This window comes from Sorex araneus, chromosome 9 (genome assembly GCF_027595985.1).
Source record: "Sorex araneus isolate mSorAra2 chromosome 9, mSorAra2.pri, whole genome shotgun sequence".
Classification (NCBI taxonomy): Eukaryota; Metazoa; Chordata; class Mammalia; order Eulipotyphla; family Soricidae; genus Sorex; species Sorex araneus.
The window spans coordinates 1,701,202-1,725,826 of NC_073310.1; the positions used below are offsets into that span (position 1 = coordinate 1,701,202).

Below are 24,625 nucleotides of genomic sequence, written 5' to 3' on the forward strand. Positions count from 1 at the left end.
GGAAGGCACCGAGGGACGAGCCCCCGACCGCCTCGAAGGCCAAGGCAGGACTGTCGGACAAGAAAAGACCCTTTAGGATCACGAAGCTGAGCCTCGGGGAGCAATTATCAGAGCCGGGACGCAGCGGCATCTGTATGCAGACGGGCGCGCACCCCGGCAGCCGAGAGCTGGGCGGCTTCTGACAGTCACCTTGAACAGAATCAGAGAGAGAGCTGATAATTGCCTGCAGCAGACAGCAGGGCGACCGGGGCTCACTGACGCGCACGCAGGCACACTCACACGTGCTCACACACATGCTTATGCAGACACGCATGCACTCACCCACACGCACATGCACTCACAGGTGTACACACATGTTTATGCACGCTCACAAGTATGCCCATGCTCATGCATATACACATGCACACACACACTCTCACACATGCACATACACATATGCTCATACACATGTTCATGCACTCACACACGTACTCAGACACATACACACATGCACTCACACACATGCACATACACACACCTGTTCATGCACATGTATACAATACGCACACATGCACACATCCACATACATGCGCACACATATACACACTCATACACACAAGCACACACATATACACACAAGCACACACATACACACACGCACACACACAGTGTGTTCTGTCAGCGCCCACCCGGCTCCCCACAGTGCCCGCCTGGGTCCTTAGCGCAGCCCTGCCCTGCGGTGCCCGCCCTCCCCCATAGCTGCCAGCAGGGCGGGGTCCCGCCAAGCCCCTGCCACGGTCCCGTCCCCTCCGAGCAGGAGACGGCTGCAGAGCACCCCAGCCTGGAGAGGGGACGGGCACAGGCAAGAAGACGTGGGGCCACCCCGGCTGGGGGCACCGGGGCCCCACCCCACAGGCCGCAAAGGAACAAGCGTGCGGGCGGGAAAGGGGCCACCTCCTGGGCTGCGGGCTCGCCCGTGCAGGGCCCCGGGGCCTGGCTTCCTGCCGGCTCCCCCCGGCCCCCAGCCCCAGCAGCCCCGCCCCAGACCCCGGCCCCAGCAGCCCCGCCCCAGACCCCGGCCCCGGCTCTCTTCCTGGGCCCCGGGCACCGAGAACACAGCACCCGGCCAGCTGGGCAAACGGTGGCCACTGCTGCTTATACGTGATGGGCGCGGGGTGGGCAGCACACGGGCCCCGCAGGACCTGGCACTGAGGACAGGGCACGGGGAGAGGGCCCGAGGCGGCCGCCCAGCTCCTTGGCGTGGCCGATGGACGCGGCAGCCCGGGCCACCGCACTGGGGGTCTGAAGCTGCTTCCCTGGCCCCGCCCACCCTCGAGCCCCCCTCGCACTGTCCCGGCTAGGACGGGTCTAGACCCCACGGGGACTGATTTAAGGGCTTATTCTCTGGAGGCGGGAGATGGATCCAAGGGCCGGGCGGGCAGGGACGGCCCAAGGAAGGGCAAAGGAGCCGCCCCGGGGGGCCCCGGCGGGGAGCCCGGCCCTCGGGGTCCACACCAGGTGCAGAGCCGTCTCCCACCAGGCTCGGAACGGAGCATAGACGGGCCGCGGGGACAGGCTAGGACCCGGCGACAACGTCCTGCTCGAGGCATCTGGGGGCACGGCAGGGGGAGGCGATGCCAGCCCGGCTGCTCCGGCACCATCTTTGCCCTCTCTCCCGCTGGCCACCGCTGACCGGGGAGAGCTGGCCACCGCTGACCGGGGAGAGCCGCCCAAGTGCAGGGTCCCCTCTCGGCACAGGGCACACTGTGGCACGGGAGAGGCTGAGAGAAAGCGTCTGACGGAGGCGGCTCTGAGGGGTCCCGGCAGGGGAGAAGGGGAGGGTGTGGGGAGAAGCAGGCTGCCCAGCCCCCTTCCTCGCCCCCGGAAGCGTCCTCGCTCCTCCGGCAGAGCAGCGGGAATCCCAGCCCAGCCCAGGCTCACTGGGCAGAGCAGGGCTCCCAGTGAGACCCCCGCGGGACCCCCCACACGCCCCTTCCAGCTGCAGGTTCTAGAAAGTTCTGCAGCATTCCAAGGCCTGACGCCAGCGGCGGCGCCCGACGGCACTGAGTGGCCAGAGCTGGTCTGTTTGCTGCCCACTGCGTGGGGGCCTCCCAGGTGGGCCCAAGACGTCCAGGCCCCTCTTAATGATTCCCGGCAAAGGGGGCTGACGGCTCGACACACACGTCTGCCCCCACCCCACCCCTCATGCAGTGTCAGGTCCCCTGCGTGACCCTGCAGTGCTCAGGGGGTAACCCAGTGTCTGCCACATACAAGGCACATGCCTTACCCCCGCTGCTGCCACACCACACACACACACACACACACACACACACACACACACACAATTATTTAACTGTAATCGATGGTCGTATTGTCAAGTTGGGGCCCTTTGCACGAACCCGTAGAAATCCAAGCGTATGCTCTGAGAAAATCCACTCCAGCTACGTGGGGTCGGTATTTCCAAAGTGACCCCATTAGCAGGCTGAGCCGACTCATCCCCATCAGCGGAACCACGCCAGAGCCATTGGCCAGAGCCCCCTCCCCCTGCGCCCCTCCCCCGAGCCATGGCATCTCGCTGAGCTGGCAGTATTTGGCCCAAAACACTCCGCTGTGCCCACATCCCGCTCAGGAAGGGGATGGCCAGACTGGCAGAGGGCAGCGCCGTCCTGCCTGCTCCCTCCCGGGGCGTCGCGAGGCCTGTCAGCTGCCTCAGGGGCCCCCGCCCCACGTGAGGCCCCTCCCCGAGAGGGCGTCCCGGGAAGCGCATTCCCCACGAAAGCTTTTCAGTTTCCAAAGTGCTTTCTTTGCCAGAGCATTTGATGTTTGATGTTGAATTTCAAAACTCTCCTGATTCAGCCCGAATGAAAGAGACTTTCTGGAGCTTTCACGCCCCGTCTCTCTGAGCCAGAGGCAGGTGGGGGGCGGGACACACCGGGAAGACAAGACCCCCATCCCCCCACGGCAACACCAGCAGGCAAGGCGCTCAGCCCCCGCGCTGGGGGTGGTCTCCGTGTGCAGGAGCCCCCGAAGGGCTCCCGTGATGGTGAGAGGGAGGAGAGGGGGCTTCCAGGGAGGGCCGGGTGAGAGGCTGTCATCAGAGGGGCAGCCCGCTCTCAGCAAGCAAGGAGGGCACTGACCCCCCCGCCCTAAGCCACTGAGTCTTCCTGTTCTCTGTAGCCAGGCCTATGCTCGGGGCGCCCTCACAGACCAGAGTGAGGCTGACCCCCAATGCTAAGACCCGCCCAGCCCTGCACACACCTGCCCAGAGACCCCCCAGAGAGAGCCCGTGCCCACCCCTGCTCCTCTCCGACTCACACACACCAGCCCAAACCACCCCAGCCTTTACCTTTACTAAGATCAGTGGCTACTTGTCAGGGGCTAGGCTGGGGGCCAGTAAGAGGGAGGCATCCCGCGTGGGCCTCCCAGGGAGAAGACGAGGTGGGGTGCCTGTTGGTTCAGCACCGGGACAGGGGGACAGGAAGCAGGAGAGACAGAGCAAGAGCAGCCGAGCGCCGCCAGGCCTGGCGCAGGAGGCCACACACGGAGAGCGCGGGGGCCCGGCTAGGCTTACACCTCTAAGTGGAACAGACAGATTGCTTTATAATTTATTAGCCCTTTCTTGGGGAGCACTTGGATACAAAGCTCCAAGCACATTCAAATTCTTTCTCGCAACTAGTGATATAAACTCTATCAAATGCTATATAAATCCAGATAAAGATAATAAAGTTAGTGGAGTAAAAGAACAATGGGAATGTAATCACGATGCCCCCTGGTAACCCATCTCAAATATTACAATAACTCAAGCCTCCACGCAGAGTTCATTCTCATTTTGCTCCTGCGATCAACCTGTTCTGAGCTTGAAGATATTTAAATAAGGCCAAATTGAATTCATCTGGCCTAGGCGGCTTCTGCGGGGGCTGCCGAGGCCCTGTTTCCTTGGCGGGGGCTCCTACCCGCTCCTGATTTCCCACTGAAGGAAGAAGAGTCCGGGGAGGCCAGGGCTGCGCACCGGCCCTTAAACTGCCAGCCAGGGGCACAGCGGCCTGAGGGGGGTGGGAGCTGCTTTCCACTCCCTCCTGCCCCCCAGCCAAGACTTGCTTCTGAGAATAAGAAAGAGGCCGGCTGGGGTTTTCTTCCCAGGCTTCTGCGCGGGACCCCCGTGCAAACCCAAAGGAAGGCTGGGGGGCGTGCCCGGGCACCTCCCTGGCTCAGCCGAGCTACCCCTGCACAGCACGGGAAGCCCCGCCCGCTGGAGGGGACGGGACCAGGAGACGCTCCCCGCCCTGCCTGGGGCCACTGTGACCCTCGCCCCACGAAAGTTCTGACACTGGGTCTGCAGAGCCAAGGGCGGGGGCTGCGAGAGGCCGTGCAGGAGGGATCTGGAGGCACCAGGCTGAAGGGCTGGCGAGGGGCTACCTGATTGGCCCGGAGGACTACTGTGCTCTGATTGGCCGAGAGGATTGCCATGCTCTGAGTAGCCAAGAGGACTGCTATGCTTTGATTGGCTGGAAGGACTGCTGTGCTCTGATTGGCCGAAAGGACTGCCATGCTCTGGTTGGCCATGAGGACTGCTATGCTCTGATTAGCTGGAAGGACTGCTGTGCTCTGATTGGCCGGAAGGACTGCCATGCTCTGATTGGCCATGAGGACTGCTATGCTCTGATTGGCCGGGAGGACTGCCATGCTCTGATTGGCCCGGAGGACTACTATGCTCTGATTGGCCGAGAAGAATGCCATGCTCTGTGTAGCCAAGAGGACTGCCATGCTTTGATTGGCTGGGAGAACTGCTGTGCTCTGATTGGCCTGGAGAACTGCTATGCTCTGATTGGCCGGGAGGACTGACATGCTCTGATGGGTCGGGAGGACCGCTACGCTCTGATTGGCCCCGAGGACTGCTAGGCTCTGGCTGGCCTGGATGTTATCTCTGGTCCCCAGGGCTGAAAGATGTGTCAGCTGCCCCCGCAGCTGTGCCCAGTAGGAGAAGGCAGCAGAGACTGGCTGACCTTAGGGGACCCACGTGGCCGGCAGAACCCATCTCCACGAGGTTCTGGCCCAGCCCACGCCTCCACACGCAGCAGGGATGGAGGATGCGGGCTCGCAGCCGGGCGCGGTACCTGTCAGGACCCGGGCGGGGCTGGGGGCTCCGGGGTGGGAGCGAGGCGCCGAGTGCTCGGGAGGGGTGCAGTGGGGGACAGGCAGGCAGAAGAATCGCCTCGCAGACCAGACACACTCCCTCTCCTGCCACTCCATGAAACGTCTCCTAAAAATATCCAGCCTGCTCCCGGGAGCCAGCAGGGGCAGAAAACCCCGCCGTCCACGGCGGCTCTCCCGCTGGGAGATGTGGAGAAACGCTCCAGCCCGCGGCGGTGTCACGGCTGAGACACGGGGCCGCCTAACGAGCAGAGCAAGCCGGGATGATGGATTCCTCCGGGCGGCGAAATCCATCACCGTCTCCCCGGGAGCGGAGGGCGCGGGAGGCCCGCCGAGCGCCGGGCCTCCGCTCCAGCGCGGGCCGGTGCCTCCCACGAGGCTAAGGCGGGCGCATCGGCGTGCCAGCAGGTGTCGGCGGCCCAGGCCCAACGCCGCGTGTGTCCCAGACACCGAGTGAGTCCCCGCGATCGCCTCTTGTGCATTCATGACGAAGCAAATGGGAATCACTTAATAAGGGCTTCCAAATGCCACGGTGCAAATAATAATAGTAATCACCATCTTAGCGCTGGCACGCTGCTCCGGAACACCGCATCCGGGCAGGGCAGCCCGTTAATAAACAGGGCTCCCAGCAGCCCACCGCCCCAGGCTGCGCATTACCGACCCCCAATCCAGCTCCCGTTGCACCAGGAGGGGTGGGGGAGGAGACGCTCCTACCCCAAACAGCTCCCAGCAGTGGACAGTTCATCCCAGGCACAGATGACCTTCCCCACTGAGCTAGCACCTGGCATCAAGCAGCAGAGTGACCCGGTCACAGGAGGTACCGCCAGTCACGGCCACCTGGTGTGCTGGGTCAGTGGGGCACAGGTGCGCACACACACACACACACACACACACACACAAAGCCCCAGGGCAATCCTCAAGCCTCCTGCACCCCCACACCTACCCCACAGAAAGGCAGGACGGAGGAGAGGAGGCAGCAGGAGCAGCCGGGAGCTCCTCTCCTGCCCGAGACAGCAGCTATTCCCGTGCACGCTGTTTGACAGATCTCAGAATAATCATTTCTGCTCTTCGTGGCTCCGATGTATGGTAGATGTTACCCACAACGCTCCTCATTACTTAACACGGCACAGAAGCAAACCACCCAGATGCAGATTTCCCTTCACCCCGTGCGCCTCGGGCCAAGCTTGCGGCAGGTATTTCAAGAGGAGCCCCTGAGCTTGCTGTGGCTGGTGGCCCACGTGGCGCAGGCCGGGCTAGGTGGGACCCGGCCCAGCTCACAGTGGCCCCGGAGCCCCCACCTGTGAAAGCTCCGGTGACAGCGTGTCACCACGAGGTGCAGAGAAGGCGCTGAGGGAGAGCACGGGGCCTGCAGCTCTCCGGGGAGGCTGAGCAGCGGCTGAGAGGCAGGACTGCAGGAAGGCGCCCTGGAGCCACAAGCAAGCCGCCATCTCCCAAGGCCAGGGCCACCAGAGCAGCCCCCTGCTGGGCACCACCCTGCAGAGACCAGTCCTGGCCGGTCCTGGCTGCACAGCCTCCCCCAATCTGACGCTCCACCACCCACACCGCCACCCTGCAGGCCAGAGGCTCACTGCCCCAGAGAGCGGGGGCAGCCCCAGAGGACCAGGAGCAAGGGCAGAAAGACGGCTGTGCCCGCCCCCAAGTCACCCTCCTTCCCGGGATGCTCAGCGACCCCAGGGGAAACCACGCCCCTCTGTGAGTGCAGGGAATGGGAGGACCACACTGATGTGAAGAGGTGGAGAGGCCACAGAGTCAAGGGACAGAAAGTGACTAAGTTACAAAGGAATGTCCCAGGTTCCTGGATCAAACCGTGCCTGAAGCTAGATCCTGAGTGTCTCCTGTCTTTAGAGTCAGAAAGTGGGAGGGTGTTGGGGAGAGGTCGATTTAAGAATTTGACCTTGATTTTGTTTCCTAAAATCCAAAGGAGCCTAACGATGACTACAGTCCAATCCCAACACCAGAGTCTCAGCTCTTTCCTTGGGCGGGGGGGTCATGCCAGGGCAAATCAGAGGCTGCAGAACCTTCCTGACAATTCCTGACCATTCAGGCGCCTGAGATTTTACATCACACCCCCATGTTCGTCCCAAAACTGAGTTATCCATGGACCAGAATGATAGCACAGTGGGTAGGGCGTTTGCCTTGCACGCAGATGACCCAGGTTCAATCCTTGGCATCCCACCTGGTCTCCCGAGCACTGCCAGGAGTAGTTCCTGAGCCCAGAGCCAGGAGCAACCCCTGAACATCTCCAGGTGTGACCCAAAAAGTGGGAAAACAAAAAAGCCAATACAAGTCTCACAATGGAGACATTAGGGGCTGGAGCAATAGCACAGCGGGTGGGGTGTTTGCCTTGCACGTGGCCGACCCGGGTTCGATTCCCAGCATCCCTTATGGTCCCCTGAGCACCGCCAGGAGCAATTCCTGAGTGCAGAGCCAGGAATAACCCCTGTGCATCGCCAGGTGTGACCCAAAAAGCAAAAAAAAAAAAAAAAAATGGAGACATTACTGGTGCCCGCTCGAGCAAGTCGATGAACAACAGGACAACAGTGCTAACAGTGCTAAGTTATCTGTGTGTTGCCTCCTCCAGGAAGCTCTCCCAGACTTCCATGCTATATGTCTTAATACTATGCATCAAGCACTCTCCATGTTGCTACCATAATCATGCTGGACTGAAACTCAGCATCCTTCTAGAACACCCAAGTCTCCTGAGGGCGAGGATCTGTGTCTCCATCCGCTCTCTCAGCTACAGAGCCCAAGGCGGGAAGAGGTGCTATGTTCTGCAGGGTTCTGTTAGGGTTGGGATTTGAGGGTGTTTTCTCCTTCTGGTTCAGGGGCCATATTCCGGTGCCCGGGTCACTCCAGGTGGTGCTTGGGGCCAAGTGGTCCCAGACTGAACCCGGCTCCCGCACACACAGTGGCACTCGAGCGACTGAGCGTCTGCTGGGCTCTGCCGCGTGACGCAGCGTCTTCAGGCCCACCTCTCTCCTCCGCCCCACAGCAATTCCCAAGCTCCTCTTCCTAAGGACTCTCAACGCTTTCAAATTGCAAACTTCTAAAAGGAAAGTCCTAAGCGCCATTATTTCCAGAGGATGTCCTTAAATCGGTCCTGTCCGTACCACCACGGAGCAGCCCTGCCCTTGCTAGCTCCTCTCTGCATCGCTTCCCTTTCCTCCGTGTCTCCGCCCGGCTTCAGAGCTCTCCAAACAAAAATCTCTCTCAAGAATCAAGTCCAGAAAACAGAATCGCCTGACTTGTAAAAATAGCTATTTGGATGCACTGTAATAAATGAACAAATAACAAAATCTACAGCTAATGCACCTGGGATTCAACTTAGCACAGCGCCGAGCTCGGAGGGAAAGGAACCGGGAGAGACGAGATTGCATAAAGCCGGGCAAGCAGAGCTCGAATTTGAGGTTGTTTGGACAAGGAGCGGCGGCCACGCGAGAGAAAATATGTGATAACCTCCCAGAAATTCCCCCGAGTCTTCCTCTGAGGAGTCAGACCCTTCAGGGGGCAAGAAGAACAGGAGCATAAAATGCAAACACAATCAGTCTGGGTTGGAAAAACAAACGCAAGCATTGGCGCACTCGGGCTTCTGGCACCTTCTCCGGCGAGGAGCCCAGAGCTGCGACCCGGGCCCTGGGGGAGCCCTGGCGAAGGGACGGACCCCGCTCCGCCTGGTGCGGTGGGCACTGCCGGGCTGTGTGCCACCCAGGAGGTGAACACAGGACGCAGCCAGCAGGCGGGGTGCCCAGGGCCCGACACCCGACCAGCCACACCCGGGGGCGCCTCTGGGAGTCCACGAGCATCTCCCGCGGGAATCCCCGCCCCTCGCTGGCCGGCCCCACTGTGACCCCGCCCTCCCTGGGCACTCTGGCCACGCCCCTCCATAGCTCCGCCCCTGGAAACTTCCTGGCCACGCCTCTCCATAGCTCCGCCCCTGGAGACTTCCTGGCCACGCCCCTCCATAGCTCCGCCCCTGGAGACTTCCTGGCCATGCCCCTTAGGGCTCCGCCCCTCTGAGTACACTCCCCCGGCTCCTCCCCTCCATAGTTCCACCCCGCACCCCATAACTTCACCCTCTATAGCTCCACCCCTCGGGGCATCCCAGCCATGCCCCTCTGTGGCTCCGCCCCCCTTGGACTCCGCCTCTCTTGGACAACCCCCTTGGCCCCTCCCCTCTATAGCTCCGCCCCCGAAAACGTCCGGCCACGCCCCTCCACAGCTGGCCCTCTCTGGGTCGCGCTGGCCCCGCCCCTCCCCTCTGTCTCTGCGGCTCTCCTGTCTCCGGGCAGGCAGTGCCAGGAAGGGTCAAGAAGGGTCAAGTCCTCGCACCGAGGCTGGGCAGCCCAGAGGGGAGCCCGCCCCCGCCACGTGCACTAGCCCAACAGGCAAAGAAAAACAGGCCAACACAGAGGGAGAAAATGTGGCTCTGGCGCAGAGTGGAATAGCACACAGCCACCAAAAAGGAACGAAGCACCAGTGAGGACTTGGGAGAATGGCCAGGAAGCGGCTGGAAGCCACAGGCAGGTCAGTGGGGGCTGCTCGGAGACGGCATGAGGCCAGAGAGGCCAGAGAGGCCAGAAAGCCATCCGGGGCGGGCGGGGGCATTGGATTCGCAGGCAGCTGATTCAGGGCTTGTCTCCCCCAGGCCCCCAGGAGGGGTCCCCGAGCAGGGCTGGGCGTGCGGCCATGAGGCAGAGGGAGGAGGAGGGGAGCACGCGAGGCAGAGCCTGAGGCAGAAGGGGAGCACTGAGAGCCAGGGCTGAGGGCTGGGCGGGGCAGCTCCCCCAGACCACCCAGGCCCCCTGCTGCCTAGAGGACGGGCCCAGCTCAGCCCTGGCCTGGCCCTGCCCTTAGCCTAGTTGGCCGGACAGACACGGGCGCCCCCGCCGGGAGCCCACAGCCCCAGGGCGGCCGTGGGTGGGGCCACCCGCTGACACAGGCGGGGATGGCCCGTCCCCCGGGCCTGGCCTGGCACTCCTGTCACGGCAGGACGCAGCCCGAGACCCACCCTGGGCTGGACACGCCGGCCGGAGCGGAAGGGTCAGGCGAGCAGCAGAGCCAGGGCAGGGCTGCGGCAGGCGGGCACGGGGACCCCGTCCACCTCTGGCCTCCCGGCCCTCACCAGGCCCCGTCAGAGGGCCTCCTGTCCGCTGGGGAGAGCACTGAAAATTCCACCCTCGGCCCCAGTGCTGACCAGGCAGCTGGCGGCCAGCACCCAGCAGGCTCTCAGGGGAGGGGGCTGGACCTGGGGCCTGGACGGACAAACCCAGACCTCCCAGATGGGCTCCTCAGCATAGAACTCTCCCGGCCGTGCTCAGAGAGAGCCCAGGCAGCAGACAAGGCACCTGCGGCTCCCGGGGCTCCCGGGGAGGGGCGTGATGGCCGGAGCACTGGCAGCCATGTGGAGCCCTGAGGTGGGCCTGAGCATGCAATTCGCATGCGGAGGCTGGCTGAGCAGCGACAGAGCCGGGCTCTCGCTCCCTGGAGTCACCCCACTGTGGAGAGCCCCAAAACCTGACTTCCGGCCCGTCCACGCCTCCGTTGGGACGGCCGCTGAGCCAGCTGGGTCGGTGCAGTACCTCGTCCAAGGCCCAGGGGTGGCAGGCCAGGCCCGGTCCCCGGCACTGCACAGGTGCCCGAGCACTGCAGGATCCCGCCAAAGCCAGCACGCAAAAACCGAAGAGGGCCTGACCGGGCCTGGGTCCTTCTCCCAGACGAGCAGCCCCCCCCCAGGTCCCGGACCCCCCCAGCCCGCAACCTCACTCAGACACAGACGGGGGGGAGGGGGGCCTGGCACACGCTGACCCAGGGAGCCCACTGGACAGAGGGTGTCGAGGGGGGAGCCCTTCCTCCCTCCCAGACCTCCCCGACTGGCTGCTCAGGCACCAGAGAACAGCCCGGAGGCCCTGCCAGGTCTAAAAACAGAAAAGAACAACAAAACCATTTCCCTGTGCTCCTCCATTAACTGATTGCCCGAGGAGCAGGCCGGGGCCCCAGGAGGAACCTGGGAGCTATTTATACATCTCTGAGAGCGCCCGGCACGCCCGCCCCGCCCGGTATTTACAGCTGTGCCTGTCTGTCTTGGCAAGCAGGTGTCAATTCTATATTTGGGCGGAAAACTTTCTCCCAGAGCCAACTTATCGCTGCGCTCGTCGGAAGGCGCGTGCTGGCTCGGAGCTCACCCGGAAAATTCCACGGCGGCACGGCCGGCTTCGGGCGTGAGGGAAAGTAGGTTAGGAGTGGGGAAGGAAGAGCTTTTGTTTGTGTTTATCAAGAGGGCAGTCAGCCAGGCCGGGGCACCAGGGCCCCCGTACCCCCCCCTCGAAGTTCCCATTTTCCTTCTAGCGGATCACGAGCACCAGAGAAATTTCAGAACTGATCAGAGGGACCCGAGGAAGAACGCGGCAAGGGGCGATGGCGGGTGACGGCCGGACACTCACACGGACCCCGTTGGCAAGGCCAAGTGGTAGGGTCCCTCTCTCGGGCTGGAGACTCGGACCCGGAGCCAGGCTGGCTGTGCCTCCCTCCGAGCACTGGACCCAGTGGCCATCCAGGCTCTGCTGGCCCCGACACTAACGGGGTCTCAGGGTGGAGAACTGCCTCTGGGCGGGGGCAGGAGGAATTCCACGCTTACCCTTGCAGAGTCTGGGAACTGCTTTTGTTTGCTAGGGGCGGGGGAGGTGGGTTGTTTTTAATTGTTGCTTTGGTGGGCTCTGTTTTAGTTTTGTTTGGAATCACATCCGGCAGTGCTCAGGGGTCCCTCCTGGCCGTGCTCGGGAGACCATATGGGCTGCCCGGGATTGAACTGGGCCGGCCGCATGCAGGCCAGTGCCCTACCCCCCACTATTGCTCGAACCCCCAACACGCATTCTTTAAAAGTAGTAAGGGGGGGCTGGAGTGATAGCACAGAGGGTAGGGCGTTTGCCTTGGACATGGGCGACCCGGGTTCGATTCCCAGCATCCCATAGGGTCCCCTGTGCACCGCCAGGAGTAATTCCTGAGTGCAGAGCCAGGAGTGATCCCTGTGCATCGCCGGGTGTGACCCAAAAAGAAAAAAAAAAAACACCAAAAAGCAGTAATGGGGTGATACGAAACGTATCTGCCATTTTCCCCCTTTTTGAGAAAATACCCAGATGGTCGCAGTGAAGCTGCCGCTGAGGGTGCTGGGACCTGAGCTCGGTCGGGCGCGGGTCCGAGGCGGCGGTGACAGCCCTGCGGGGACACAAGAGCTCCAGGCTGCGGACGCATCAGCGCTGGCGCCCGCGCTCTCAGTCACGCCGAGTCTCCCGCAGGACGGCTGGCCCGGCCGCAGCGGGCAACGACCCTGCGTCACTGGGCTGCTGGGGCGGGTCTCCCTCTCCCTCTCTCCCCCCTCCCTCTCCTGGGCATCATGGTTTGCGATGCAGCTGCTGGGGGTCGTCATGTGTGCCCCCCTACCTGCTCCCCACACTCAGTTCTTGTCCCGAGTGATCATTCCAACCATTACTGTCCACCAACCGCCCTCCACTCCCACACCGTTGACCCACCACTGACCAGTCCTCCTTGCCCGTCTTCCCTGGCCTTGGACACTCTTCTCCTACTACGTGTTTTCAGATCCCACACACGAGTGCATCATCCCGTGTCTGTCCCTCCCCTCGGACTCCTTCCGCTCAGCTTGGTGCTCTCCATGTCCGTCCAGTTATAAGCAAATCTCATAACTCCACTTTCCTGTGGCTGTGTAGTGGCCCGTTGTGTAGGTGTCCAAGGTGAGCCAGTCGTCTGTCCTCGGGCACTCGGCTATGGTGACAGTGCCGCCATGAACAGAGGAGTGCAGACGGTGTCTCTGCTGTGTGTTTTGGACCCCAGGGTACCTTCCCAGAAGTGGTATTGCTGGGTCATATGGGAGCTCAGTTTCTAGCTTCTGGAAGAATGCCCATACTGTTCTTCAAAACGGCTGAACCAGTTGGCATTCCCACCAGCAGTGAAGGAGAGTCCCTTTCTCCCTGCATCCACGCCAGCACTAGTTGTTCTTGTTCATTTGGATGTGTGCCCATCTCTGTGGTGTGAGATGATATCTCATTGTTCTTTTGATTTGCATCTCCCTGATGGTTAGCAATGTAGAGCATTTATTCATGTGCCTTTGGCCATCTGAATTTCTTCTCTGAGGAAATTTCTGTTCATCCCTTATCCCCATTTTTTGATGGGATTGGATTTTTTTTTCTTGTAAAGTTCTATCAGCGACTATAAAACCAAGCTCCCAGAAGCGAGTGGCCGCATTTGCGGCCGCACAACTTCTGATAGACTAGTTCTCCCTCTTGGAGAAACTGGCAAGCTACCGAGAGTTTACTGCCCACGTGGGGAAGAGCCTGGCAAGCTCCCCGTGGCATATGCATATGCCAAATACAGTAACAATGATGGGTCTCATTCCCCTGACCCTGAAGAACCTCTAATGTGGCACTTTTGGGAAGGATGAGTAAAAAGAGGCTGCTAAAATCTCAGGGCGAGGACGAATGGAGACGGTACTGTGCCCGCTTGAGCAAATTGTTGATCAATAGGATGATAGTGACAGTGACAGTGAAAGTTCTATCAGTGCCCTATATACCTCGATAATAATCCCTTATCAGATGGGTCTCCGTTAAATAATTTCTCCCATTCCTCGGGCTGCTGTTGTATCTCAGCCACCATTTCTTTTGAGGTTCAGAAGCTTCTTAGTTTAATGTAGCCCCATTTGTTCATCGTTGCTTGGCCAGTGGCATTTCACTTGAGAGATGCCTGTAGCTTCCGTGTCGTGGAGGGTTCTGCCTGTGCTTTCCTCCATGTGCCTCATGGATTCAGGTCTGATTTTGGGGTCTTTAATCCATTTTGATCTGACTTTTGTACTTGGCGTCAGACACAGATCTGAGTTCATTTTTTAATATGTATCAGCCCAGTTTTCCCAGCACCACTTGTTGAAGAGGATTTCCTTGCTCCACTTAATATTTCTTGCTCCTTCATCAAAAATTAAGTGATCGTATATTTGAAAGTCTGTCAGGATATTCAACTGGATATTCATTGGTCTGTGAATCTGTCTTTATTCCAATGCCATGCTGTTTTAATTACTACCACCTTGTAGTTCAGTTTGAAGTTGGGGAAGGTGATGCCTCCCATCTTCTTTTTCCCAGGGATTTCTTCAGCTACTCATGAGCGTTTATTATTCCATATGAATTTCAGCAGTGTTTGATCTATTTATTTGAAAAATGCCATAAGTGTCCTTATACAAACTGCACTGAATCTGCACAATGCTTTGGGGTGTATTGCCATTTTGACAATGTCAACTCTCCCGATCCATGAGCAGGGGATGAATCGCCATCGCTTCAGGTCCTCTTGTTTCTTAAAGTATTTCCTATTTTTTTTGTAACTTTTATTGTATAGGTTCTTCACTCTCTAGTTAAGCTGATTCCAAAGTACTTGATTTTCTAAGGCACAATTGTGAACAGGGTTGTGCTTTTTTAATATCTCTTTCTTTGATTATTTATATATAGGAAAGCCATGGACTTTTGGGTATTGATGTTGTAACTGACATTTTACTATACAAATCTATTGTTTCCAGGAGCTTTTTTGTAGCGCCTTTAGGACTTAGTATCATGTCATCTGCAAGCAGTGAGAGCTCGACCTCTTCCTTTCCTGGACGCCCTCGTATCTTCCTCTCGCCCCGCTGCTACGGCCAGTCCTCCTAGTGCTACACGGACCGGGCGTGGCGAGGACGGGCGACCTCGTCTGTGCCTGACCCTGGAGGGAGGCTGTCCCTCTCGCCCACAGGGAGGACCGCCTGCTGTGACCTCCCAGCATGTGGCTGGAGGAACGATGAACCCACAGAAACCTTCCTGGGCACGTGCTGACGTCACAGCGTGCTGACGTCACGCCGCGCCGCTGCGTGGCAGCTGTGTGGCGCCTGCGGGCCCAACCATGGCAAGGCTCCGGCGTGGTCCCAGCTTTGGGCTCAGCCCTCCGGGGCCACCAGCTACCGCAACGTGGGTCCCGAGCCCCCAGGCAGGGGGGAGGGCGCAAGGAGGGACAGATGGTTCCAAGGGCCCCCACAGGCTCCTTCACCCCATTGGAGGATCGCTTGGCCATGTGACCTCCCGCGGCCCAATCACTGGCAAAGATGGAGCTGATTGGCACATCCGCTCAGACCAATCAGAGTCCAGTGCGGGTACTACCTCCCCCCTCCATCAGATCAAATTTTTATTCTAGGGGCACAGAAGAGGCAGGACTCAGGGCACCTGCCCCACTGAAGGTTCTCGCCATCCCTCTGCCACTTGGCGTCCACTGACGCTTTAGGGTTAACGGGGCGGATCACAGGATCTGTGTCCCGGTACAGGATTTAGCTGAACACGTACTGGACTCCTGCAACTACTTGGCCATTTCTGAGGGTTACTGAGGTGTGATCGCAGATATTCTCCCGTTCCGCCCGCCCGCAGCCCGCAAGGAGTGGCCTCTGCACCTCTCCACCTGGACAAGAAAAGGGGGTGGACTTTCCTGTCCAGTCTCATGAGCCAAGCGCGGCCAGTGAAGCCCAAATCGCGCCGAAAGGAGCAGCCCGCTCCAGCCCAGGAAGGCGCCCGGGGACTGGACGGGGCACTGACCTGCGGCCAGCACGGACCCGGCTGCCAGACACACGCAGGCGACAATGTGTGCCCCGCAGCCCCCAGTGCCCTGCCAGGCCGAGCACTGCACCCCCGACCCGGCCCACCCAGAACCACAGCGATGCCCCCAGCACCCCAATCCGCCTACTTAGGAGTCCTCAAAAAAATAAAAATTGGCACAAGAGCCCAACCCACCTCCTCTTCTGGAGGAATGAACCAGCCAGCAGGCACCCAGGGTGCAGCTCCGCACGCCGAGGCCGGGCCCGGTGCTGTCCCCTCTCCCCAGTGAGAGGCCCGCCCGCGGCCAGCCCGTCCACCCGGGCCTGCAGCCCGCCTGGCTCTCTCCGCCTGGCAGGACGCCCAGATCTGATCAATTCTGAATAACCGGCGGGGGGGGTGTGTCTGTGCCAGGAGGCGGGAGCAGCTTCAGCTGCGCGGCTGGGGGGGCTTGGCCGCCAGAAGACTCCCCCCGAAGGGGCTGGGTGGGGAGACACTCAGGAAGTGGACGGGGCGAGACAGAAGGACTCGGCCCCGGGGCTGTGCTGCAAGGCCGGCACCAGCAAGGAGCAGGGACCCCGGCTGCACTAAGAACGCGAGCCGGGCGGGGGCACAGCTCCGGCCCCAGCACCATATGGTCCCCCGAGCACTGAGCCAGGAAGAGTCTCTGAACATCACCAGGTGTAGCCAAACACACACACGCACACACAAAGGAAATAAAATAAAATACGTATTCGGAGTTTCTTGGACGTGCATTTAGAAGGAAAAGAAACGAGACCTCAGGAACGGGGAGTCAGCACAGGGGTGAGGCACCAGCCTTGCGCGCGGCCATGCGTGGCCCCCGAGCCCCACCAGGAGGGGCCCCCAAGCCCCGTCAGCTGCTGGCCCCTCTTCCCTCAACAGCACCTTAAAGGCACAGCTGGCGGCTCTCATGCATGAGGCCCTGGGTTCGAGCTCCAGCACCACTCCAACAAAAGGCAGAGATGAGTCCAGGCGTGGCGGCCCCCCACCCGAACCCCAGCCTCTCCCTCCCCGGAGGAACGTCCTCAGGGGTCCCCAGGGAGTTTCTCGGCACATCTGTACACACGTGTACACACACATGTATTTTACACACGTGCTCTCGCACCCAACGTGTACGAAGGTACACACCTGTACACACAGTGGGCCACGCCCCGTTCCCGCCCCTCAGAGCCCCTCTGCCTCCCACCGTCCCCCCACACTGCCCAGCACTGCCCGTGGCGTCCTTCAGGCAGGTCCGTCCTGGACGCGCATCGGATCACACCCGGGGAAGCGAGGCTCAGCCTCGGGGGGTCGGGGTGGGCCGAGGCCGCGCAGGGTGATGCCGACAGGGAGGCCGCAGGTGCTGCCAGGACCCACGGGCACGACGGGCAGCGGGGGTGGACGCAGAGCCCTCGGGTGAGGCCGGCGCCCCCCGCAGCTCAGAAGCTCAGAGATTCCCGTGGGTGAAGCACCACCCCCAGCGACAGCCCGGCCTGAGAACCCGCCCAAGGCACCAGCCCCCCATGCCCGTGGCCCAGCGCCCGTCCCCCACACTCCCGTTCCCCTGGCACCCGTGCCCCTGACACCCGCCAGCAGCCCGAGCCACGGTGCAGGCTGGCGCTCTGCCTCCCGGAGCTCCGCGGGCCGTGGGTCTGCTGATGGATGGTCCTGCCTTGATACCCGTATTAATCACCGTAACTTTTAATTGAGCGAGTACGAGCATCATATGTGGCTAATTACACAACGCTGATGAAGAGCTCTTGCCGGTGAACTGACCGCTCGGTCTTGTCCACCCGCAGCCCCACGCCAAGCACCTCTGGGGAGGAAGTGTCTGCGAGGGCCAGCACCGGGCCGGCCACGGCCCCGCCTGGGCACAGCGCCACTGGGGTCAGGGAGTGCCCAAGGTGCCACGGCCGGGAGGAGGCGGCGGGCCTGGCCCTCGGGAGCTGGCTAGAGGTTATCAGAACCCTTGAAGCGCTGTAACATCCTGGGGCGGGAATGGCAGCAGCCCAGCCGCAGGATGGGGGTCAGGGTCAGGGGCCGGGGCTGGTCCCCGCTCTCACTCGAGGGCACCGAGCCAGAACCGCCCCACAGAGGGCAGAGACCCGGGCCACGGGGGAGCCTAGAGTGACCGCCTGCTTCTTCCAGGCGGTCTGGGAGTGGTCTTGTCCGGAACAGCAACGGGCCGGTCACTCCGAGCTGAGGGGGGCACGGGGGACAGGGAAGGACGGAGGGACAAGGAAGGTCAGCTCGATGGGGGGGGTGGCAGGACGCTGGGAGGAGGATGGCCGGGCTGCCAGGAGGGTTCGAGTCTCTCCAGAGCACGTTGGGCGGCAGCCCCCAATCCGGCATTTCCAGAAGGTTCTGCCCCGGGGCTGGAGTGATAGCACAGCGGGGAGGGCGTTTGTCTTGCACACGGCTGACCCGGGTTCGATTCCCAGCATCCCATATGGTCCCCTGAGCACTGCCAGGGGTGATTCCCGAGTGCAGAGCCAGGAGTGACCCCTAAGCATCGCCAGGTGTGACCCAAAAAGCAACAAAACAAAAACAAAACCAGAAGGTTCTGCCCCGAGCTGCTCACCACGACCCGGAGGCTGAGCGGGGCCACAGGGCCCCCGGGCCCTGCCCATGGAGGTCACGTCGGGGCCGGGGGCTGGAGCATCCCCCAAAGGGAGACTCACCCCGAGGGCGGCGAGCGCAAGCCGGGAACTGGGGGGGCTGGCCAGCTGCAGGAAGCCGTGTCTGCGCCCGGGTTGGTTTATGTCAAGAGCCCGGGCAGACCCCAGAGCCCCGTCGGGGGCTCGGCCCCTCCCGCGTGACCTCAGGTGCTCCAGGCGCCGGCCACGGTCTGGGCAGCAGGGAGGGACCCTCACACGAGACGTGGTGGGCAAAGCCAGAGGGTCGTTCCCGGCGGAGGCAGGGGGTGCCCGTCCACACGCACCCACTGCAGCTCACGAGACACCCCGACAAGGCGCCAGGGCGGTGGGGTGGGGCTGGGAGGGGCTCCTCAGGGGCGCTGGGGGGAGTGCTGGGGGGCTGCAGGGGTGTGGGGCTGCAGGGGTGCAGGGCTGCGGAGGCAAGAATGTTTTCTTGTGAGCCCAAGGCAGTGGCTGCAGAAGCCCCCAAGTGTGCAGCTGCAGTGCTCATGGCAAAGTGCTCCTTTTCCTGCCCGAGTCCCAGGAATCAGCCGGCCATTTGGAGCTGCTGCCCGTCACTTCCGACCCCTTTCCCGGTTCCCTCACATCCCAGGTCCCACAGAACCGGCAGAGAGCGGTTCTGAGTCAGGCGAGGAGGCCGGCGAGGCCAGCAGGCGGCGTCCACGGGGACGCAGGAGGGGCGGCCCCTGGCGACCGGAACCGAAAGCCTCGGCGAACATGGGCCAGAGCAGCGCCCGGCAGGACGGGCACTCGCCCTGCACGGCCGGCCTGGCTCCCCCACGCCCCCATGGCCCCCAGGGCCCGAGCCCTGCCCCTCCCCACCGCACCAATCCCTGAGTAAACCCACAGCTACAGCCCAGCCAGCCCGGGGCTGCCGGAGGCCTCAGGGTGCAGGAAGACAACCGGAGCCTGCCGGGCCGAGCGTGGAGGGGGGGGTTCTGCGGCAGGACCCCCGCACTGGCCCAGCACCGGGCCAGGACGCACCCTGGACACTGCAGGGGTGGCCCCCAAACCTGAGCGCTGACACCGGGCCGACCCAGGAACCGCCGGGTGCTGGGGGCCGAGCCGGCAGGGCAGGAGGAGGGGCCGGGCGGGTGCCCACGCTCCTGCTGTCCCCCAGCAGCCCGGGCCCTGCGCCTGAGCCCCAGGGAGCCAGGAGGCCGGGGGGAGGCCGGCCTGGGCACGCAGCTGGGCAGCCGGACCCTTGCCTGGCCTCCGCGAGGCTCTGGGCCCCTCCGGGCAGAAACCCTCCTGCCCCCCCACAGCCCAGCCAATCAGAGCTCCCACTGCGGGGCTCTCTGCCCGGACCCCCTGGGACCCCCAGCCCCACCCCACCACCCTGGCCGCCCACCAGCACACCTGGCAGTTTGCACCACCGGCCTCGGGGCGTCCACCCGGGCCTGGGCTGGCCCGAGGGCCCTGGGACCCTGCTCCCCGCAGGAAGCATCGGAACCCAGGCGGCCGGAAACACGCTCAGCCTGTCCCGTGACAGCCACACTCCAGGGTCCTTCGGCAGGGAAGATGGGGAAGGGGGAGGGAGGGGGGAGGGAGGGAGGGAGCAGCTGGGAGGAGCCACCAGTGGGACAAAGCCCTGGAGGGGCCAGGGGCCAGGCATGCCGAGGGAGGGGACAGGCGCACACAGCCTCAGGGCGGCACGGGACGGAGGGAGCCACGGGAGAGGAGGCCTGTCTGTGCCCCGGGCGAGGTCAGCCCGGGGCCTGGGAACACAGGGGGAGTGTCCACTGGCTCCCAGGCAGTGGAGGGAGCAGGGGCGGGACCAGCCCCGCGTCCAGCAGAGCAACCAGGCAGGCCCACAGCCTGGGGCCCGCGACAGGGGGGCACCGACCACCCGCCCGGCTCCCCTGCTGCCCCGGCTCCAGGGCGTGCACCTGCTGACAGGCCCTGGCCTCCGCCCCCTCCTCCCCCAGCCTCGAGCCCAACGCCGGCCTGTACGCCCGGGCCCAGACTGGGCCAAGGGTCGGGGCCAGCATGCTGAGGGCCCTGCCCGCAGCCGTCTCTCCCCAGAGTCTGCGCTGCAGAGTCTCTGCAAACACCCCCCCCCCCCGACTCTGGCCGGGCCTCTAGGGAAGGGCCAGGCCCAGCAATGTGGCGGGTCACACCCAGCGATGCTCGGGGCCGACTCCTGGCTCCGCGCTCAGGGATCACTCCTGGCAGGTTCAGGGGGACCCTATGGGACGTGGGGATCGAGCCCCGGTTAGCTTGCAAGGGAAGTGCCCTCCCCACTGTGCTCTCGCTCCAGCCCCGAGCTGAAAGCATTTTAAAGTGTCTCTGATGAGCTGAGAACCCTGGGATCTTCCCGGCGTGGGGGTGGGGGAGCTCTCCCCACCCCACCCTGTGCTTCCAGAAGCTTCAGCATCTGGCACCAGGCCAACAGCCCAACTCGATGCTCACAACTAAGCTCTACAGGGCCACCAAGCCAACAGAGACACCAGGCACACGGCCTGGGCTCACGCTGGGGCCCTCCCCCAGCCACCGCCACGGAAACTCGGACACTCGTCTGCTCCATTCCCCGGGTCCTGGAGTTCCGGGAGCGTGCAGCCTCACACGCGGCCACGTGACGTCTCCAGATTCTACAGCACTCGTGTCCCCGTAGAACACACCAAGTTAGGTCGGAGAGCAGCAGGGCAGCCACAGGAGAGACAAGCAGAGACGGCTCGCGTGGCGCCCGACAGCTCGGCGAGCGCCCAGACGACCTGAGTGACCCCCAGGCTGAGATATGAGAATCCTCCAAATTCTCCTTAACCGAAGTATTTCTGATACCTCCATTAGCCATTTAGTTGTAACAAGCAATATAAGATAAACCATTTTGTGCTCGCTAAGAGGACAGCTTTGGGGGGAGAGAACATGGGTTGAGGGAAGGTCACTCTGGAGGTGGCCTTGGTGCTCAGACACCGAATGCCCACAGCTGTATTATGAACGGCTCTGTGAATAAAGTGATAAAGTCCCAGAAGGAGAGAGGGAGAAAGAAAGAAAGAAAGAAAGAAAGAAAGAAAGAAAGAAAGAAAGAAAGAAAGAAAGAAAGAAAGAAAGAAAGAAAGAAAGAAAGAAAGAAAGAAAGAAAGAGAAAGACCCACAGCTGCGATAAAAATCCACTATTCCTAAGACGAATAAAAAGCTCAAGCCCCACCTCTGGAAAGAAATGTGCTGAGTACACGGACAGTAGGGTTGCCATGGAAGGGGCCAGGGCGCCCGCCAAGCCCGGCCCTGCCCGGCCCCTGGACAGTGCCCTGCACAGTGCCCCAGACAGGACAAGCAGGACGGGCTCGGCGCTCCGCGCGCTGCCGCTAGGGGGCGCCGGCCACGCCGCCCGGCGCCAGGTCAGGCCCCGGCCCCCAGGTGCAGGCGCCGCGACGTCCAGTGACGCTCCTGACTGTCGGCAGGGGGCGAAGAGGGGCCTCTCGCCGCGATCGGCGGAGGACAGCGCGGGAGGGTGGCCCGCGTGGACAGAGCAGCGTGTAGGGGACCCCGCGTGGTCAGTAGGGTCAGCAGCACAGAGGGCGCCTCGCGTGGTCAGGGGGGTCAGCAGCACAGAGGGCGCCCCGCGTGGTCAGCGGGGTCAGCAGCGCGGAGGGCGCCCCGCGTGGTCAGCAGCAGAGACAGAGCAGGGCAGAGGGCGCCCCACGTGGTCAGCAGCAGGGACAGAGCAGGGCAGAGGGCGCCCCACGTGGTCAGCGGCGGCGGACACCCGGACACGGCCCCTCTCGGCCCCGCCCCCAGAACGGGAGTGGGTAGCCTCGGAGAAGGTGGCCCCGCGGACTGGCCAGGCGGCCTCTGCTCGCGAGGGCGGACCCCAGCCCACGGTCCGGGCGGGAGGGCCGAGTCCAGCGGGTAGGTCCTGGGCGAGCCCGCGCTCAGGCCCCGAGCTGAGGACAGCTGGCGGGGCCCACCCCACACCGTGCCCAAGCTCCGGCCCTGGGCCTCTGCTCACAGCCCCGGGATGGGCAGGGACGGGGCAGTGGGGGGCTGCCTGTGCCGGGATAGAGGGTCGCTGGGCGCCTGCCCCTGCAGAGGCCACTCGGGGAGGAGCCGGACCCAAGCCACGTGGGAGCCCCTGGCCCAGGCTCAGCGCAGGCCCCGCCCCGCTGGCCACGCCTGGCCCTCATTGGCCCGGCGTGGGTCACATGCTCAGTCCTGAGCCAACCCCTGAGGACCCCCAGAAAGGTGTTTCTCTGATTGGTCAGGAGCCCCCGTGGAGGCGGGTCGACAGAAAGTCAGCCACACCCAGAACACGGAGCTCCAAAACCCGGGAGCAGAGCCCCCCCTCAGGAAACGCGTGGGACTTGGGGGGCAAGAGCGCAGACACCGGGTCCGGGGAGGGCGGCGGGCAGGGGCGGGAGGGCCAAGGGCGCGTCTGCTGCGGGACCCCTCCGCATCTGGAGTCTGGCCAAGCGCCCCGGCACGCTCGGACCCGGGGCAACAGCGGCCCTCGGTCTGGGGGAGCGTCAGGCTCCGTCCCGCATCTCCCCACCCCGCTGACCCTCCCGGCAGCGTGATGCTGACCCGGCCTGTCCGCGTTCCGGATGGACGCCACGGGCCGTGGCTAATCTTTCTGTGCGCGGGGAAGTGCCGCGGCCCAGGCAGAGGGTCTCTGGGTGGGCCCGGCCTGGGAGACCCCCAGCACCTGGAAACACGGAGCCGGCCCTGCACGGACACGGGCGCCACGGGCGAGGGACGGAGCCGGCCCTGCACGGACACGGGCGCCACGGAGGAAGGGCGGAGCCGGCCCTGCACGGACACGGGCGCCACGGAGGAAGGGCGGAGCCGGCCCTGCACGGACACGGGCGCCACGGACGAGGGACGGAGCCGGCCCTGCACGGACACGGGCGCCACGGAGGAAGGGCGGAGCCGGCCCTGCACGGACACGGGCGCCACGGAGGAAGGGCGGAGCCGGCCCTGCACGGACACGGGCGCCACGGAGGAAGGGCGGAGCCGGCCCTGCACGGACACGGGCGCCACGGACGAGGGACGGAGCCGGCCCTGCACGGACACGGGCGCCAGGGACGAGGCGGGTCTCACGGCTGCAGCCCCGTCAGCATCTGCGTGGCCGGGGATGGCGCCCACTGCTGCCAGTGGCCCCGAGTGCTGGAGGAAAAGGGCCCCAGGCCGCCTCCACCTCTCCCCCTGCACCCCGAGAAACAGGGTTCCTAGGCCGTCCCCTTGGGAGCACGCACACACGTGTGCTCACGCATGCCTTCACAGGCCCCAGGCGGCCCCTTTCCCGCGCTCTGTCCCCAGCTCCCGCCCCACGGGCGCCAGACACTGCAGGCGCGAGTGGCTGTCCCGGGCACAGCGCGTGGCAGCAGGTGCAGGTCCGGAGTGGCCAGAGCATTTCCGGGCTCCCTGCCACTGCCCCCCGCTCAGCCTCCCCAGCGCCCCCGAATTCTCCCCCGTGGGCAACCACCCCTCCCGCACCCCAATAAAACCACACAACAGTATAGACGGGGCAGTAGGAGTGTGTGTGTGGGTGGGTGGGTGTGAGGGTGTGTAAAGGTGTGAGTGTGTGGGAGTGTGAGGGGTGTGAGTGTGAGGGGTGCGAGGGGTGTGTGAGTGCAGGGTGTGTGGGAGAAACATGAGTGTGAGATGTGAGGGTGAGTGAGGGCTATGAGTGCATGCGGGGGGTGTGAGCGTGAGACATGTGTGAGGGTTGTGTGTCAGTCTGGGTGGTGGTGAGGGGCGTGGGCGCGTGTGCGAGTAACGGCGCTGAATGGTGATCAAGAATCAAACTACGGGCGCAGAGACGGCACAGCGGCTGGGCACCTCCCGTGCACAACTGACCCGGTTCCGTCCCGGCCAGGAGACCCTGAGCACCGCCAGGTGTGGTCCACGGGAGAGGGGCCACCACGGACAGGGAACGGCCCAGCCCTCAGACAGCTGCCTGCGGCAGTCGCACCCCGGGTCACACCCGGTTTCCCAAGCCCCCCGGGGCGGCCTGGCGTGGCCCCGCAGGACTTCGGAACACAAACAACCAAAGATGCTTCCAAACCGACCACGCCTGACCCAGGGGTCTCTGCGTCTCGGGCTCACAGGGGTCCTGAGTGGGCAAGGCACAGGGTGCCAAAGCCCTGTCCTAAGTGACCAGCAGGAAGGCACACAGGGCAGCACTGGACGGCACCACAGAGGGGCTGGGGGCGCCAGCAGCAGTTCCTGGAGGGTCTGAGAGCCGCCCGGCTCCGCCAGAGTGGATACATCCTCACA

The 24,625-nt window shown here is 63.2% G+C and overlaps 1 protein-coding gene across 2 annotated transcripts in view; it reads right to left on the minus strand.

Annotated features, from left to right (window-relative positions):
- The window catches only part of TMEM132B (transmembrane protein 132B), a 94,192-nt gene that overhangs the window by 63,513 nt on the left and 6,054 nt on the right, over positions 1-24,625 (minus strand). The window contains exon 1 of one of the 2 annotated variants that reach the window (XM_055147618.1): positions 19,769-19,884. The exons of the other annotated variant lie outside the window; for it this stretch is intronic. Coding sequence (XP_055003593.1) covers positions 19,769-19,856 — 88 coding nt within the window. The 5' untranslated portion in view covers positions 19,857-19,884. Of the gene's footprint in view, positions 1-19,768; positions 19,885-24,625 lie in introns of those variants that run through there. 2 annotated transcript variants of the gene reach the window in all.